Source organism: Cervus elaphus, chromosome 7 (assembly GCF_910594005.1).
Source record: "Cervus elaphus chromosome 7, mCerEla1.1, whole genome shotgun sequence".
Lineage (NCBI taxonomy): Eukaryota > Metazoa > Chordata > Mammalia > Artiodactyla > Cervidae > Cervus > Cervus elaphus.
In genome coordinates, this window is record NC_057821.1 from 15,396,843 (window position 1) to 15,409,766 (window position 12,924).

Consider the following 12,924-nt stretch of genomic DNA (forward strand, 5'->3'; position numbering starts at 1 on the left):
TACTTAACCTCTCTGAGCCTCAGCCCCTTCATCTGAAAGACTGGCATAATAGTATTTACCTTGAGAGACTGCTGTGAGGGTTTGGTGATGCATGCAGATGAAGCAGCAGCACAGGATCTGGAACTGTAGGTGCTCAGTAACTATTAGCTTCCTTCCACTTCCAGAAGCTGTGCTTCCAAGTCAGTGGCTGCACATGTGGAGCTGACTATACCAGCCCCGTGTGGTTCTCAAGCACCTTAAAGCCAGTTAGCCTGAACTGAGATGTGCTGTGTGAAACAGACGTCAGATTCCCAACACTATGTAAAATATTAATAATTCTGTAGGGATTATATGTTGAAATGAAAATATTTTTGATATATTGGGTTAAATAAACTATATATTAATTTCACCTGGTTCTCTATACTTGATTTAATGGGCTACTAGCAAATTTTATATTACAGTGCAGCACAGACTTTATACCTCTTAGACAGTGCTGACCTAGACACTAAGAGGAAGGTAGGGTTGGGAAGCTGTGTTCCAGAAGCTCATCTGTTTCTCTACCGTGGGTCTGTGCTTTGGTTTGTTATCCTGAGTGCATGCGTGCTTAGTCGCCTCAGTTGTGTCAGACTCTTTTGTGGCCCTGTGGACTGTAGCCCGCCAGGCTCCTCTGTCCATGGGGATTCTCCAGGCAAGAATACCAGAGTGGGTTGCCATGCCCTCTTCCAGGGGATCTTCCCGACCCAGGGATCAAACCTGTGTCTCTTATGTCTCCTGCATTGGCCGACGGGTTTTTTACCACTAGCCCCACCTTGTTCTGCTTCCCCAGTGAAAGACCCTTTCGGGAAAAAAAAGCCATCTTGGGCTCACCCAAAGTGGGTGGAAGGTACTCTGGCGCCCCTAGTGGCTACGTGTGGTGGTGGCCACTGTCCAGGAAAAAGGAAGCAGGGCTGAAGGTGAGAGGACAGAGCCATAAGGTGGTAGGTAGCCTGGACAGACTGAACTATTCCTTCTTAGCCTGGAGCTTCATTCCAGACCCTCTACTGACCTTTACTCCAAGAGGGCGGGCCCATTCTCTCTTAGTTCAGAAGGCTCCCGCCTTATATGTGAACTTAGCAGTAAGCAGGCTCTCACCAGGCAGAACCAAACAGGTGTGAGAGAAAATGCCATCTCGAAGCCACCTTCAGAAAACCACAGAGTTTCCAGAGAAATAAACAGCAGACTTCACAGACACAGGAATGTTCTTTTTTTTTTTTTTGTCTCTCCCAAGTAGTGTGGTTAGTTGTTGATTTTAAAACTGTACATTTTACTGTACACTTTTTTTTTTTTTTTTTAGTAAAGGAGAAGGTTGGCATTTGTATTCTGCCCACAGGGATGTTGCTTTCCAAACCTGACAAACACAAGTGCTAGTACATATCATGTCACGACAGAGCTTGGAGCCGCTGACGAGGACAGCTGGTTCCCCTCGCTTCCCAAGTCTACCACTTTTCCTCTAGGCGCCTGAAGCCAAAGGCAAAAAGAGAGTGGTATTTGGGGTCACCTCCTCAATGGCTACATTTAGAAAAGGCTGAGTGAGAAAGTGCAGAGGGAAAAAGGAGAGGAGGAAAATGGGGCAGAGAAAGAGGGAGGGTGGGGGAGATTTTCTTTCACGTCACCGAGGCTGGAGGTCTCCCATGACTGCAGAAAGCTTGTGCTCCAGCACTGGGGCTGGAAGTGAGCTTGTGGTCTCAGGAAGAGACCGGCCTGGTCTGTTGATGACCTGGTCAGGACCAGAAAGGGACTGGGGGGAGGCAGAGAGGCACCAGAAAAAAAGGAATGAAGACAGGAGAGAGGAGGGAAGGTGAGGAGAGAGAGGAGGGGGGCAAGGAAGGAGGAAGGCATGGGGTCTGGAGGCTCCTGGGTGGGAGCCAGAAGGCAGTCCTGCATAGACGGTTCCCCGCCCTCTGCCTGTGTGTTCTGGGTGGGGCTGGGGGACCACCAGCTCAGCTCCAGGTCTGAGCCCATCAGAACGTTTCAGCCCCAGATGGACTCACCTGTATGCTTTGTAGTCTGTGCGGTCGGCAAGTGGCAGAAGGAGGGAGAATGAGGCTAGAGCTCTGTGGTGGAGGTTTGGGAAAGGAAGGAATGAGGTGGGGAGAGGTAGTGTGTTGACAATGAGGCGAGACCTGGGACAGACAGGGACCAAGAGAGACAGAGGTGCGGGGGAAGACCCTCCAGATGCTTCCAGATGCCTTCCCCCACACCGGCCACAAGTCGTCTGTCCCCTCTTACCACGGTCTGTGAATGTGGGGTTCAGTCCCCAGATGGGCAGGAGCCTGTGTGCCCCTCCCATCACCATCCTGTCATGTCCATGACAGATCCGCCTCCTGACTGGCATCATGGAAGGCAGCCCCCGTGTCCCCGTGTCCCACCCTGAGCCACCTTCTTCAAGAACAAACGAAGGACAGGCTCTAGACACAGAAACGCCCTAGCCACGGTGAAGACTTGGTAACAGATTTCAGACACCACCCCCAAGAGGTACGTGGCCTTGGGGCCTGCCCTGACTTGGTCACTAACTCACTATGTGACCTTGGGCAGGTCCCTTGGACTCTGGAGGGAAGGAGAGAGAAGGTTAAGGGTGAAATGATCGCAAACACCTCTTCAAGCTTCAAAATCCTGCAACTCATTTAGTCATGAAGGATCCTTAGTCCTTCGAGCTGGAAGGGAGTTGGAGATTTGGTACAATCTCAGTATTTCATGAATTAGGAGCCTGAGGTCCCAGAGAGAAAGGGCCTTGCCTGCTGTATTCAACTGGGTATTGGGTGGTGGCTCTGAAACCCAGACTTGTAGCTTTGGACTCTGTGTCCAGTGCTCCTTCTGCTCCTTCGAGTCCACTCCCCTTAAGAGAAAACCTCTTGGCAACCCCCTCACAACCATGCCCCCCCATTCCAGCTTCCCTTAAAAGAAGCAAAAATCCCAAAGCACCTCCATAGGGTGCTTTGTACCCATTGGTCTCATAAAACCCTTCTCCCTCTCCCACATGTAGAGTCCTGCAAATTACCCTTCTGGTTTAAGCTGATGTGCTGGGTGTGGGGCGTTGTGTTTGAGAAGCAAAGGAAGCTGGGCCCGCGATGGGGGATTCACTCAGCCCTCCTGAGTGTGGGGACTTGGCAGTAATGAGGGGGTCTAGACAGAGGACTTCAATCTTCCCCTGAACAAACGTGCCACCCAAATCATTCCCTGCTTTGCTCAGCTGGCAGCGATTGCCCACCACCAGGGCTTCTGGGACCCACTTTTGTGCGTGGCGTAAACTCTCCATTATCTGTGTCACTGAAGAGGAGGAGTCTGGGACGTGGGAGAAATAAATTAAGAAACAAGACAACACTGGAACCATCCGCAATCCAAAGCCGCTTGCTTATAGGCTACATTTGTGATCAGAAAGGCAGGAGCCCTGCCTTTCCAAACACTCAGGGCTCAGTCTGACATGTGAGCGATCGAGTCTGCTTTCCCTGAGCACACCCCAACGGGTGGTGGGGGACAGGCCTGGGAAGGTGTGTGTGGGTGGCATAGTGGGGCGGGGGGAGGCCGTTGACAGGGAGACAAAATGGTCCCTGGATGTAAACATCACCATGGAAACTCCACAAAGACTTGTGGGTAAAGATGCTTCCCCTTCTCCCACCCTGGTAGGGTGGGAGGGAGGAGGCCCACCCCAGGCCTACACCGTGCTCTCCATCACCCACTCGGAGCTGCCGAAAGTTCCTCGGGCCCCCACCAGGTCACTCTCCTCGAAGGGCAAGAGCATGCCGTTAACAGAGAGGCTGCGCTTTGTCCAGATGTTCGAGACCCTCCGCGGGGGGCTGTAGCCACCAGGGGCGACCCCTCCCGCAGCTGCGGCCGCAAAGTCCCCCATGTCGAAGGAGTGGCTGCGTTTGGCCTTGCCCTCCAGGGGCAAGGGGAGCAGGCTCCTGGCCCTGGCCGCGGGCGGCCCCAGCAGTGGCTCTCGGTCCGAGGGGTGCCCCTTGGCCGACGTCCCAGACCCTCTCCCGCCTGGAGTCCTGGAGTCCAGCAGCTCCTCCTTTCTCTGACTTTTGAGGTCCAAGGAGGCAAAGGCCCCCATGAGGCGGTCAAGGTTGGGCTTGGGGCGGGGAGCGGGGGGTGGGAGCCTCCAGGGGCCCCGACCCAGCCCCTCCCCGATGCCCAGAGAGCTGGAGGAAGAGGAGTCGCTGCCTCGGGCCAGGCTGGCACTGAAGTCCATGAGTTCGTTGCGCACCACCACCTTGGGTGGCCCGGGCGTGGGGGCCCCACTGGGCACGCTGCCCAGAGCAGGTGGCTGGGCCCCGTTGGTCTGAGAGTGCACGTTGCTGACAGCAGCCGCGGGCTTCCCCGTGCCCTCCTGGTTGCAGACCTTGTAGCGCACCATGAGGATGACGATGAAGACCAGCAGTGTGGCCACGATGATGCCGCCGATGACCAGGATCATGGTGCCGCCCAGGATCTGGCTGTGCATGGACTGGCACTGCGGGTAGTCGGCCTTGGTGAAGAACTGGGCACAGCCCACGATGTTGGTGGCCGTGAGCGTGGTGGCCGTGTCGTCCCACATGGCCAGCACGCACAGGTCGTAGCCAGTCCCGGACACCAGGTTGTTGACCACAAAGGCCTTGTTGGAGGCTGGGATCATCCTGGGAGGTGGAGGGGATAGGTCCAAAGGGGCAGGCATGGTGAAGGACAGTAGGGTGATGGGGGACAGGGGCAGAAGTAGAAGAAAGAGAGAGGGTGACAGAGACAGGAGACATGGAGAGGGAGAGAGCCGCAGATGCAGAGAGAATGAGGCAGAGAGGAGAGGTAAGAGGTGGAGAGACAGGAGAAGGGAGAGCCAGAGAGGAGGGGGACCCAGGTAAGAGAACAGAGATGGGGGGGAAAGAGAGGAAAAGATTCCGGGGTGGGGGTACATGTGTCAGAGCCAGGTACACAGAGAGAGAGACATCGGCAACCAGGTGCGGGAGACAACCCGCACGAGGTGGAAATAAATCGATGATGAGTGTGACCACGAAGGGAATGGAACAGGAGGTAGTTGACGGTAGAGAGTGGTTGGAGTTGGAGGTTCGGAGAACAAAGGGGAGAGATTCAAGGGAAAAAAGAGAGAGGAGACATGGGGAGGGGCGGAGGGGGAGGCAGAGAGATTAAAGACGTGAAGACACAGAAATTAAACAAGAGGGACTGCCCACCTCCCCGCTTCTGCCTTCTCTGCTTCAAACAGCCCCTTGGTCTCTGGGCCGTGGGGGTGAGAGTCAGGTCAGCCATGGCCGCCCACCCGGAGGGCTGCCTCTACCCCCCGTCTGTCCTAGGAGATTCCCAGCACTGACTGAGCCCCATTCCGAGCCTGAGCTGTGCTGAGTCACGGACAAGGTCCTGTCCTCAGAGGCCAAGGCCACCCTCCGCTCCAGATGGCTTTCTCTCGTCTCAGGAGGGAGAACTTCACTGCTGCAGATGGGTTGAGGGTGGGTGGGGGTCTAGGCAGAAGCAAACTGGAGGTGCGAAGAGGGGCGTTGCTTGGAGGGGAAGGGCGTGGTGCAGTGGTGAAGACTGCGGGGAGCTCTGCTTCCCAGAGGGAGCAGCGGGGTCCTCCATCACTGCCATAGCAGGCCAGGGGCATCCAAAGACACCCGGGGCAGTATCACTGGTTGGGGAGGACTTGACGGCTCCCTCCACCTTCAGAGAGGGTCAGAGGGGGCAGCAATCTCCCCGCACTGGGGCTGGTCCACCCTAGCCTCAGCCCCTCCAGCATGCCTTCTGGTGAGAGTTCCTAGAAACGACGTCTGTCTCATCCCACATACACTCTTGCAGAAATACTCACCTCAGCCGGAAGGAGCCTCGTCTCTCTGCAGCCTCCCCCACCCCTCCGCCCCCCACCCCCAACTCCCAAAGAACTGGGTATCCTTCAGTCCCCTGCTACTCCAGCGCCGTCTGCGCCCGTCAACGGCTCACACCCAGGGCCCGGCAGCTTAATTGAGACCTCAAACACGAAATACTGGAGCCTGAAGACTTCCACCTGGGAACCGCACATGGAGCCTGGGACTGACAGGCAGGTATTGACGTCCCGTCAGTGGGCAGCGCTGGAGGCTCCTGCCTCCCGCCTCACTCTCGGCCCCTCTTGGCTGCTGGGGAAGCCACACAAGGAAGTTGAGTCCTCTGGCCCGTCCCCACCTCCATCCTATAGCTACAGTTCGTGGGGCAGAAGAGGTGAGTGGAGGAGGCGGAGGCCTGGATCAGCAGGCACAGCACCCAGCCCCTTAGGTCCATCTGTTCCACCTGTGCATCATGGCAGTCCTGGGCCCTCAGGTCACAGAGGAGGGCTGGCCAAGGCTCAGAGAGGTTAAGTGATTGGCCTGAGGTCACACAGCTGGGACTGCCAGGATGAGGCAGTCTGGGCTTTGACACTAGCTTCTAGATCCACAGTCTGGGCTTATTCCTTTCCACAAATGAGGATGATTTTCCTCTTCTCAGTGAAAACCCCTCCCAGGCCTGTTGCAGGTCAGCCAGCCCCTGCCATGGAGCAACTCAGCTCACTGAGGCTCACACTCCTCCACAAACAGGACCTCGGTTCTGCTGGGCCAATTGCTGTGCAGAGTCCACCTCCTTCCACCTCAGGGAAGCGGTGTGAGCGACGTGAGCGACGTGAGTTGGGGCGGCAGGAGCTGTGCACACCCAGAATGGTGACATAGTAGCGTGTGTGCTCAGTCGTGTCCGACTCTTTGTGACCCCGTGGACTGTAGCCCGCCAGGCTCCTCTGTCCATGGGATTCTCAGCAAGAATAATGGAGTGGGTTGCCATGCCCTCCTCCAGGGGATCTTCCTGACCCAGGGATTGAACCCGTGTCTCTTAGTCTCATGCGCTGGCAGGCAGGTGCTTTACCCCTAGTGCCGCTGGGAAACCCGATGACAGTAGAGCAAATGCTTCATGGCAAGTGTGCGTCAGGCCCTGTTTTAGGCACCCTATGTCTATCAACTTGCTTAGCCCTACAGCAACTCTCTGAAGCAGCCACTGTCGTGGTCTTTTTTCTGCAGAGGTGTTAGGCAAACATAACATGGAGAGCCGGCATTCAAACCCAGGCAGTCCAACTCCAGTCCCCTCTGACCCACCTCACTTGGCCACCTCTCTGGGTCATGAGCAATAAAAGAACATATCCCTTCAGGGCAGGGATGGGTTGGCTGGTTTATTGAACCCCTGGTATGTGACAAGGGTTTTCATACTCAATATTGTGTTTAAACCTCCCCACAATCCCAGGACACAGGAGAGGGATTCTGAGCCTAGAAATCATCTCAGTGTTTTGCTGTCTTATCCTGGAAGCAGACCTGGTTATTACTACTACTACTAAGAGTAGCCAACACTGAGGGCTTACTCTTTTCCAGGATTGTTAAGAGGACTAACTCATTTAATCCAACAATTGTTGGGAGGTCGTTATTATTACTGTTTTACATGTAAGAGCCTGAGGCACAGAAAGGTTAAGCTGCCTGCCTGAGAGCGCCCAGCTAGTAAGTGGCAGAGCCAGGATCCGAACCGGAGAGTCTGGCCCCAGAGCCTCCACTCCTGATCGCTCTGCCTTGCTGCCTCTCAGCCACTTCCCTGTCTTCCTGCCCTCCCGGGGCGACGCTGTGTGGACCCTGCCTGGCCTCTCCCCATCCCCCTAGGCTGCTGTTAAGGGAGGTGTTACAGGGTGAGTCTGATCCTTAGCAAGCAGCTGGCACCCGGGATGAAGGGTCAGGCGGGGGAAATCCGTGCACTGTAAATGGCGCATCAGAAGAAAGGCCAGATAGAAAAGCCTGCTTCCCAGGATTAAGAGCAGAAAAGCAGCTCTTGTTTTCTCTGGTCGGGGGGGGGGGGGGGGGTGTGGGGTGTGGACCTAACAGGAGAACTAGAACCAGCTGGCTCAAACCGCCTTGGAAGTCAAGCTTTCCTTTGCTGACAATAATAGCCAACGTTCACCAAGTGCTAACCTTGTGCTGGGAAGTTTACATGTAGTATCTCATTTAGCCTCCTGACAATGATAAGTTATCATTCCCACTCAGGAAAGGAGGAAGCTAAGCAGTTTTCACTTTCCCCTGGGGGAATGGAGCTGAGACCAGATTTGGATCTGAGATTCAGACCCTGGTTCTTAATCACAAGCAAGACTGCTCCCCACTCCAGGCAGTGAAAGGATGGCCTGCCAGAGAAAGTCATGTGAATCAGGCACTATTCAAACCCGAGTGACAGAACCAACCCCATCTCCTGCCCACGTGGCCATGCCCACCCCATTTTGTTCCTGACTACTGACTGCCCCTGGGCTAGACCTGGGGAGCCTGGATCCCTCTTCGAGACAGACTGGGACCTGGGGCCCTGCACTGCAGTGCTTGCACCTGGACAAACGTCTCCTCGAGCACCAGAATACAAAGAAGATTCCCTTCTCCAGGGGATCTTCCTGACCCAGGGATCAGACTGGGGTCTCCCAGTTGCAGGCAGATTCTTTATCATCTGAGCCACCAGGGAAGCCCTACAAAGAAGCTCCAAGGCACTAAAAGTAACTGTGTGCATGCCCTGTGGGGGCAAATGATGAACAACAAGATACAAAAAGGCCAAAACCCAACTGCCACTTCTGAGGTGCTGGAAGCAAAAGCAGGGTCCTGTGCATGATCTCTGCATGCAGCACCAACACAGGGGTGGGCAGACCACCCAATCCACCCCTTGAGCCTGACCCACCGATCTGTCCCACGCTCGTCCCATTTATGGGACCAGCTCAAACCCCTCCCCCCTGGGGGGTGAATAAGGGCATCTTGTTTCCGCTTCCTCGCGCTGCAGCAGGAGCCCCAGAAAAGCCTTGCCTGAATTTCTCATCTGGTCCTTAGCAATTTCCATTGATTAAAGAGTCCAAGAACCCAGGTTATTAACAACTTCACTCCTACCCACAACCTAGGAGCACTCTGGCTGGCAGGCTGTACCTTCTGAACCTCTCCCTCTTTCCATCACCACAGTCATGCTTTTGCTTGCTCACCATTTCCGGTCTGCCACTGGTCTCCAAAGTGGCCTCCCCACCTCTGGTTGTGCTTCCTTGAAGTCTGTGCTCAACACCATCATCTCCAGAGTACTCTCCAGCTAAAACATAACTCTGGACGTGTCCCCTGGCCACTGAAACAGTCTTCAAGGGCTAGCTATGACCTACAAGGGACACCCAGGATCCTGAGCTGGGCTCCCAACCCAGATTTCCCATCCCATTCTTGTCCTTCCACTCATACACCCTCATCCTAGCCCACCTTCTTAAAACAACTCAGAATCAGTCAGGCCCCATGGTGCAGAGGGCACACTCCTAGAGCAATGGGATAATAAAGGACCACTTGTAAAGGGACTCCTTTCAGAGAAGTGGGCCAGGGATGGGGACCATAGCGCACAGATAGTAACCCAGGGCTTGTCGCAGCCAAGCTGTTTCCAGATTCAGGAAGGAGACTCACGGAGGTTGGCGCTACTCAGTGTGGCCCACAGGTGGGTGATCGTTGATGAGCTGTTTGATCCTGGTCCATGATCAGACAGCACAGACATTGACAGTAAGCTTTAAGAACATTTTACAGCCATTTAGCACTGGTTGGGACACCTAAATGAGTGGTCACTTTTTTTTCTGATAAAGTGTTTCTATGATATTCTTACAAAAGCATTGGTCTGCAGAAAAGAAAGCTGGTTTTTCACCACAAGTACCTTGAGAAGCACTGCCCTAGGCAGAGCAGGGTGCCTCAGCCTTGGCACCGCTGACACTTGGACGATAAGTCTTGGTGGTAGGGCAGTCCTGTGGACTGTATGTGTTTATTAGGAGCATCCCTGGCCTCTACCCACTGGATGCCAGTAGCCCCCCTCCCTGGTTATGACAACCAAAGATGCCTCCAGACATTACCATCTGGGGACAAAATCACCGCCTGTGGAGACACATCGGTCTAAAAAACTTGGTTGAGGGGCAGAGACAACCAGGGGCAACCATACAGGGTGATGACCAGACAAATAGGTACCCCAGCCTCAAGTCTCTTCCCTCTTCCCAGCCTTCTGCTACTGCTCCCCATGATCGAACCCAACTGAAAGCCAGAGTTCATGGGGGCACATTGGTCAACCTTTCAGGGCACACAGCAGTGGGCAGGAGGGGCAAATGGATCTGGAGAGGCAAAAAAAAAAAAAAAAAATGTCTGGCACAACTATTGGGTCACAGCCCTCTTTGTGAAAGACTCATCCTGAAATCCTGATAGATTTCTTTCCGTCACATAAACTGGCGACATCTCTTTTAGTAGAAAACATGAATTGCTATTTTAAGTTGCTCCAAAGTGTTAAATTTAATTAAGCTCATACGCTCTAAAGCACAATTTAAAACTGCCACCCCAAGCGCTTACCCAGGAAAAACAAAACACGCGTTAAGTAGCTGCTTCTGAGCTGTTTTTCCTCCTTTTTTCCACCCCCCTATTAATATTCTTTTTGGTATTTGTTCATTCAGTTTAACACTAGCAAACAAATCTACAGCTGACTTCTACAGTTGATAGCAGAGGTTTTAGAAGACATCACACAGGAGCATATTGGTTACTCTCTCATCATGGTTATCATTCTCATACTGGTTATTCTCTGCCATCTGTCTTCCCTTCACCTGCCCTCCCCTGGACAATGAGGAACTACATTTCCCAGACCCCCTTGCCTGTTCCCAAGCTCCTTTGCCTCCCAGGTAGAGTTGTCCAATGGAGGCCCTAGCAGGTAGGAGGAGGGGAGAGCCAGGTATTTCTTCCTCTTTTTCTGCTCTAAGTGGGATCTCCTTGTCAGCTCCTGAGCCTCCTCTGTGATCCCACCTTCAGGGGTTCTAGCTCCTGCCAGATAGACCTAGATCTTAGGTTCTGATCAAACCATCTCCTCCTTGTACCTGAAGTCCTTGGGTGGGGTGGGTGATGGCAGTGGCTTCTGGCTATAGCTAATCTCGGCGATGCTGACCCCTCAGCAATTCCATTACCTGTAACCCAACCCCAGTACCAGATTCCTTCTTAGATCTAGAGTGTTCCCTTTTTCCCCTGAGTGAATCCTAGGTGACACAAGAACATATACTTCACACGACAAGAAGGAAAAATGTATTTTTTCATTGCATTTCTGGAGAAAACTGTCATTACTTCATGTCAGTAGCATCACATTTTATCTAGTAGAACTCCAGCTGAAGGAAGCACTTTGCCACCTTCTCGGAATCACTCATCACTCCCCAAATCTAACACGTGGCACTTTTGCACAGAGCAGCTCCTCTTCCTGGAAATCACTTGTGTTTTTCCACCTGGTGACCCCATCTTTCGAGGCCTGACTCAGCATCACCTCTGACCCCATCTCTGCTCTCTGCTCCCACAGCCCCTCCTGCCTTCCTCCAATAGAGCCCTGCTCCACGGATGCCTATGTCTCCCTGGAGGACATGGGCTGTGTCTTCATCTTTGCATCTCCTCTGCCAATCATAGTATCTGGCCTTGAGTCACTGCTGAGTAAATATTTACCCCATGGTTGAGCAGTGAATGAAAGAGTGCTTTGCTAAATGTTAAGGCCTGTACAAATTTGAGGGATTCTTAGTTAAATATAATACAATGGCTGGTGACTCTCAGACACTGGCTGGTCCTAAGGAAATCTTCCTGGAAAGGCATTTTTCTACATCTTTGAAGGGCACCCCTGACAATCTTTATGAACTTGCATGTAGATACGTGTTGGACTGTGTGAGTGCAAGTGAATGTGTGTGTGTGAAAAGATGTGTGGGAGACATGTCTGTGTGTCTGTCATTTGAGAGTTGACTGCCTGAGTATTTGTGAGTGTGAGTGTGTGTGTGTGTGTGTGTGTGTGTGTGTGTAGGTGTTCACATACAAATGGTACAGAAAGGTTCTGGTTACGTACAGTGTTCTGGTCACTGCTATGTCCCTCTTCTACCCAGCTTCCCCAGTGCCCCAGAGACTCCACATGTCCCCCAATACTTCTGAGGGGACTCCCCACATGACCTCTCCCAGAGACACTTGCAGGCCGAGTCTACTTTTCCCTAACTGCTACCATTAAAGCTATACTATTCCTGGAACATCTGGGAATGGGAATGGGAGAGGTTCTTAGAGGCCACCTGAGCCTCGGGGCAAAGCCTGTGAGCGAACCCCCGAGGACGACGGTCCCCCTCTCATGGGCTCACTCCAGACCGCACTCCCCAGCCTCCTGCACACTGGGCGGGGTCCAGGTGGTGAGTTCTGGCGAGGGGAACACGGCAGCAGCATGTGTACCTCTGGGCCAGGCCCAGAAAGAGCGGGAGTCCCTGCTCCCTTCTCCCTGGACCCTGGGTGCGGTGACCAGCCTCGGCCCACCTGAGGGGCACCGCAAATCTGGTGCCCAAGTCTGCATGTGAGGAAGGCCTCCTGACAGACCCAGGAGACCGCCCTGGACCCTCGGGAGAGCAAAACATCAAACTCTCCCATGCTTGAGCCTTTATGCGTTTGCCTCCATTCACCCCAGTAGCGGGCCTCTCCTGACTAATCCAGCCCCCTGAAGACACAATGAGGTGACCCTGAGGAATCCATTATGTGTAGGTTTGTGACAGAGAAAAAGACAGGGTGAGTGTGTGTGGGGGGGGTGACTGAAGGGGAATGAGTGTGTTTGTGTAAGAGGAAGCAGTCGGTGCTGGTGTCCACACAAGAAATGCAATTCTTGCCTTCCTGGAGTTGGGAATAGACACCACGTCTTCCACCCCAGCCTCCATCCCCCTCAGCTCCTAGCATTTTGAGGTGCTCTCCCTTCTCCCCCGCTAACCCTCCATCAGTGATGCACCGGCCTCCTGCCGAGCCCCAGCGCTAATTTGAAGACCACGTCAAGCTGCCCCCACTCCACTTTGCTGGTTCTGCACCCTCATTACTGGCTCTTCACAGAATCACCAGCCTGCCAAGCTCCCTGGCCGGCCATGACATCTCAGGGCACATGAAA

At 53.8% G+C, this 12,924-nt stretch overlaps 1 protein-coding gene across 1 annotated transcript in view; it reads right to left on the reverse strand.

The window, feature by feature from the left end:
* Window positions 1-1,213: 1,213 nt before the first annotated feature.
* The window catches only part of LRFN2 (leucine rich repeat and fibronectin type III domain containing 2), a 200,817-nt gene continuing 189,106 nt past the window's right edge, over window positions 1,214-12,924 (reverse strand). The window contains exon 3 of the mRNA XM_043907385.1: window positions 1,214-4,634. Within this exon, the coding sequence (XP_043763320.1) occupies window positions 3,671-4,634 (964 nt within the window). The 3' untranslated portion in view covers window positions 1,214-3,670. The remainder of the gene's footprint in view (window positions 4,635-12,924) is intronic.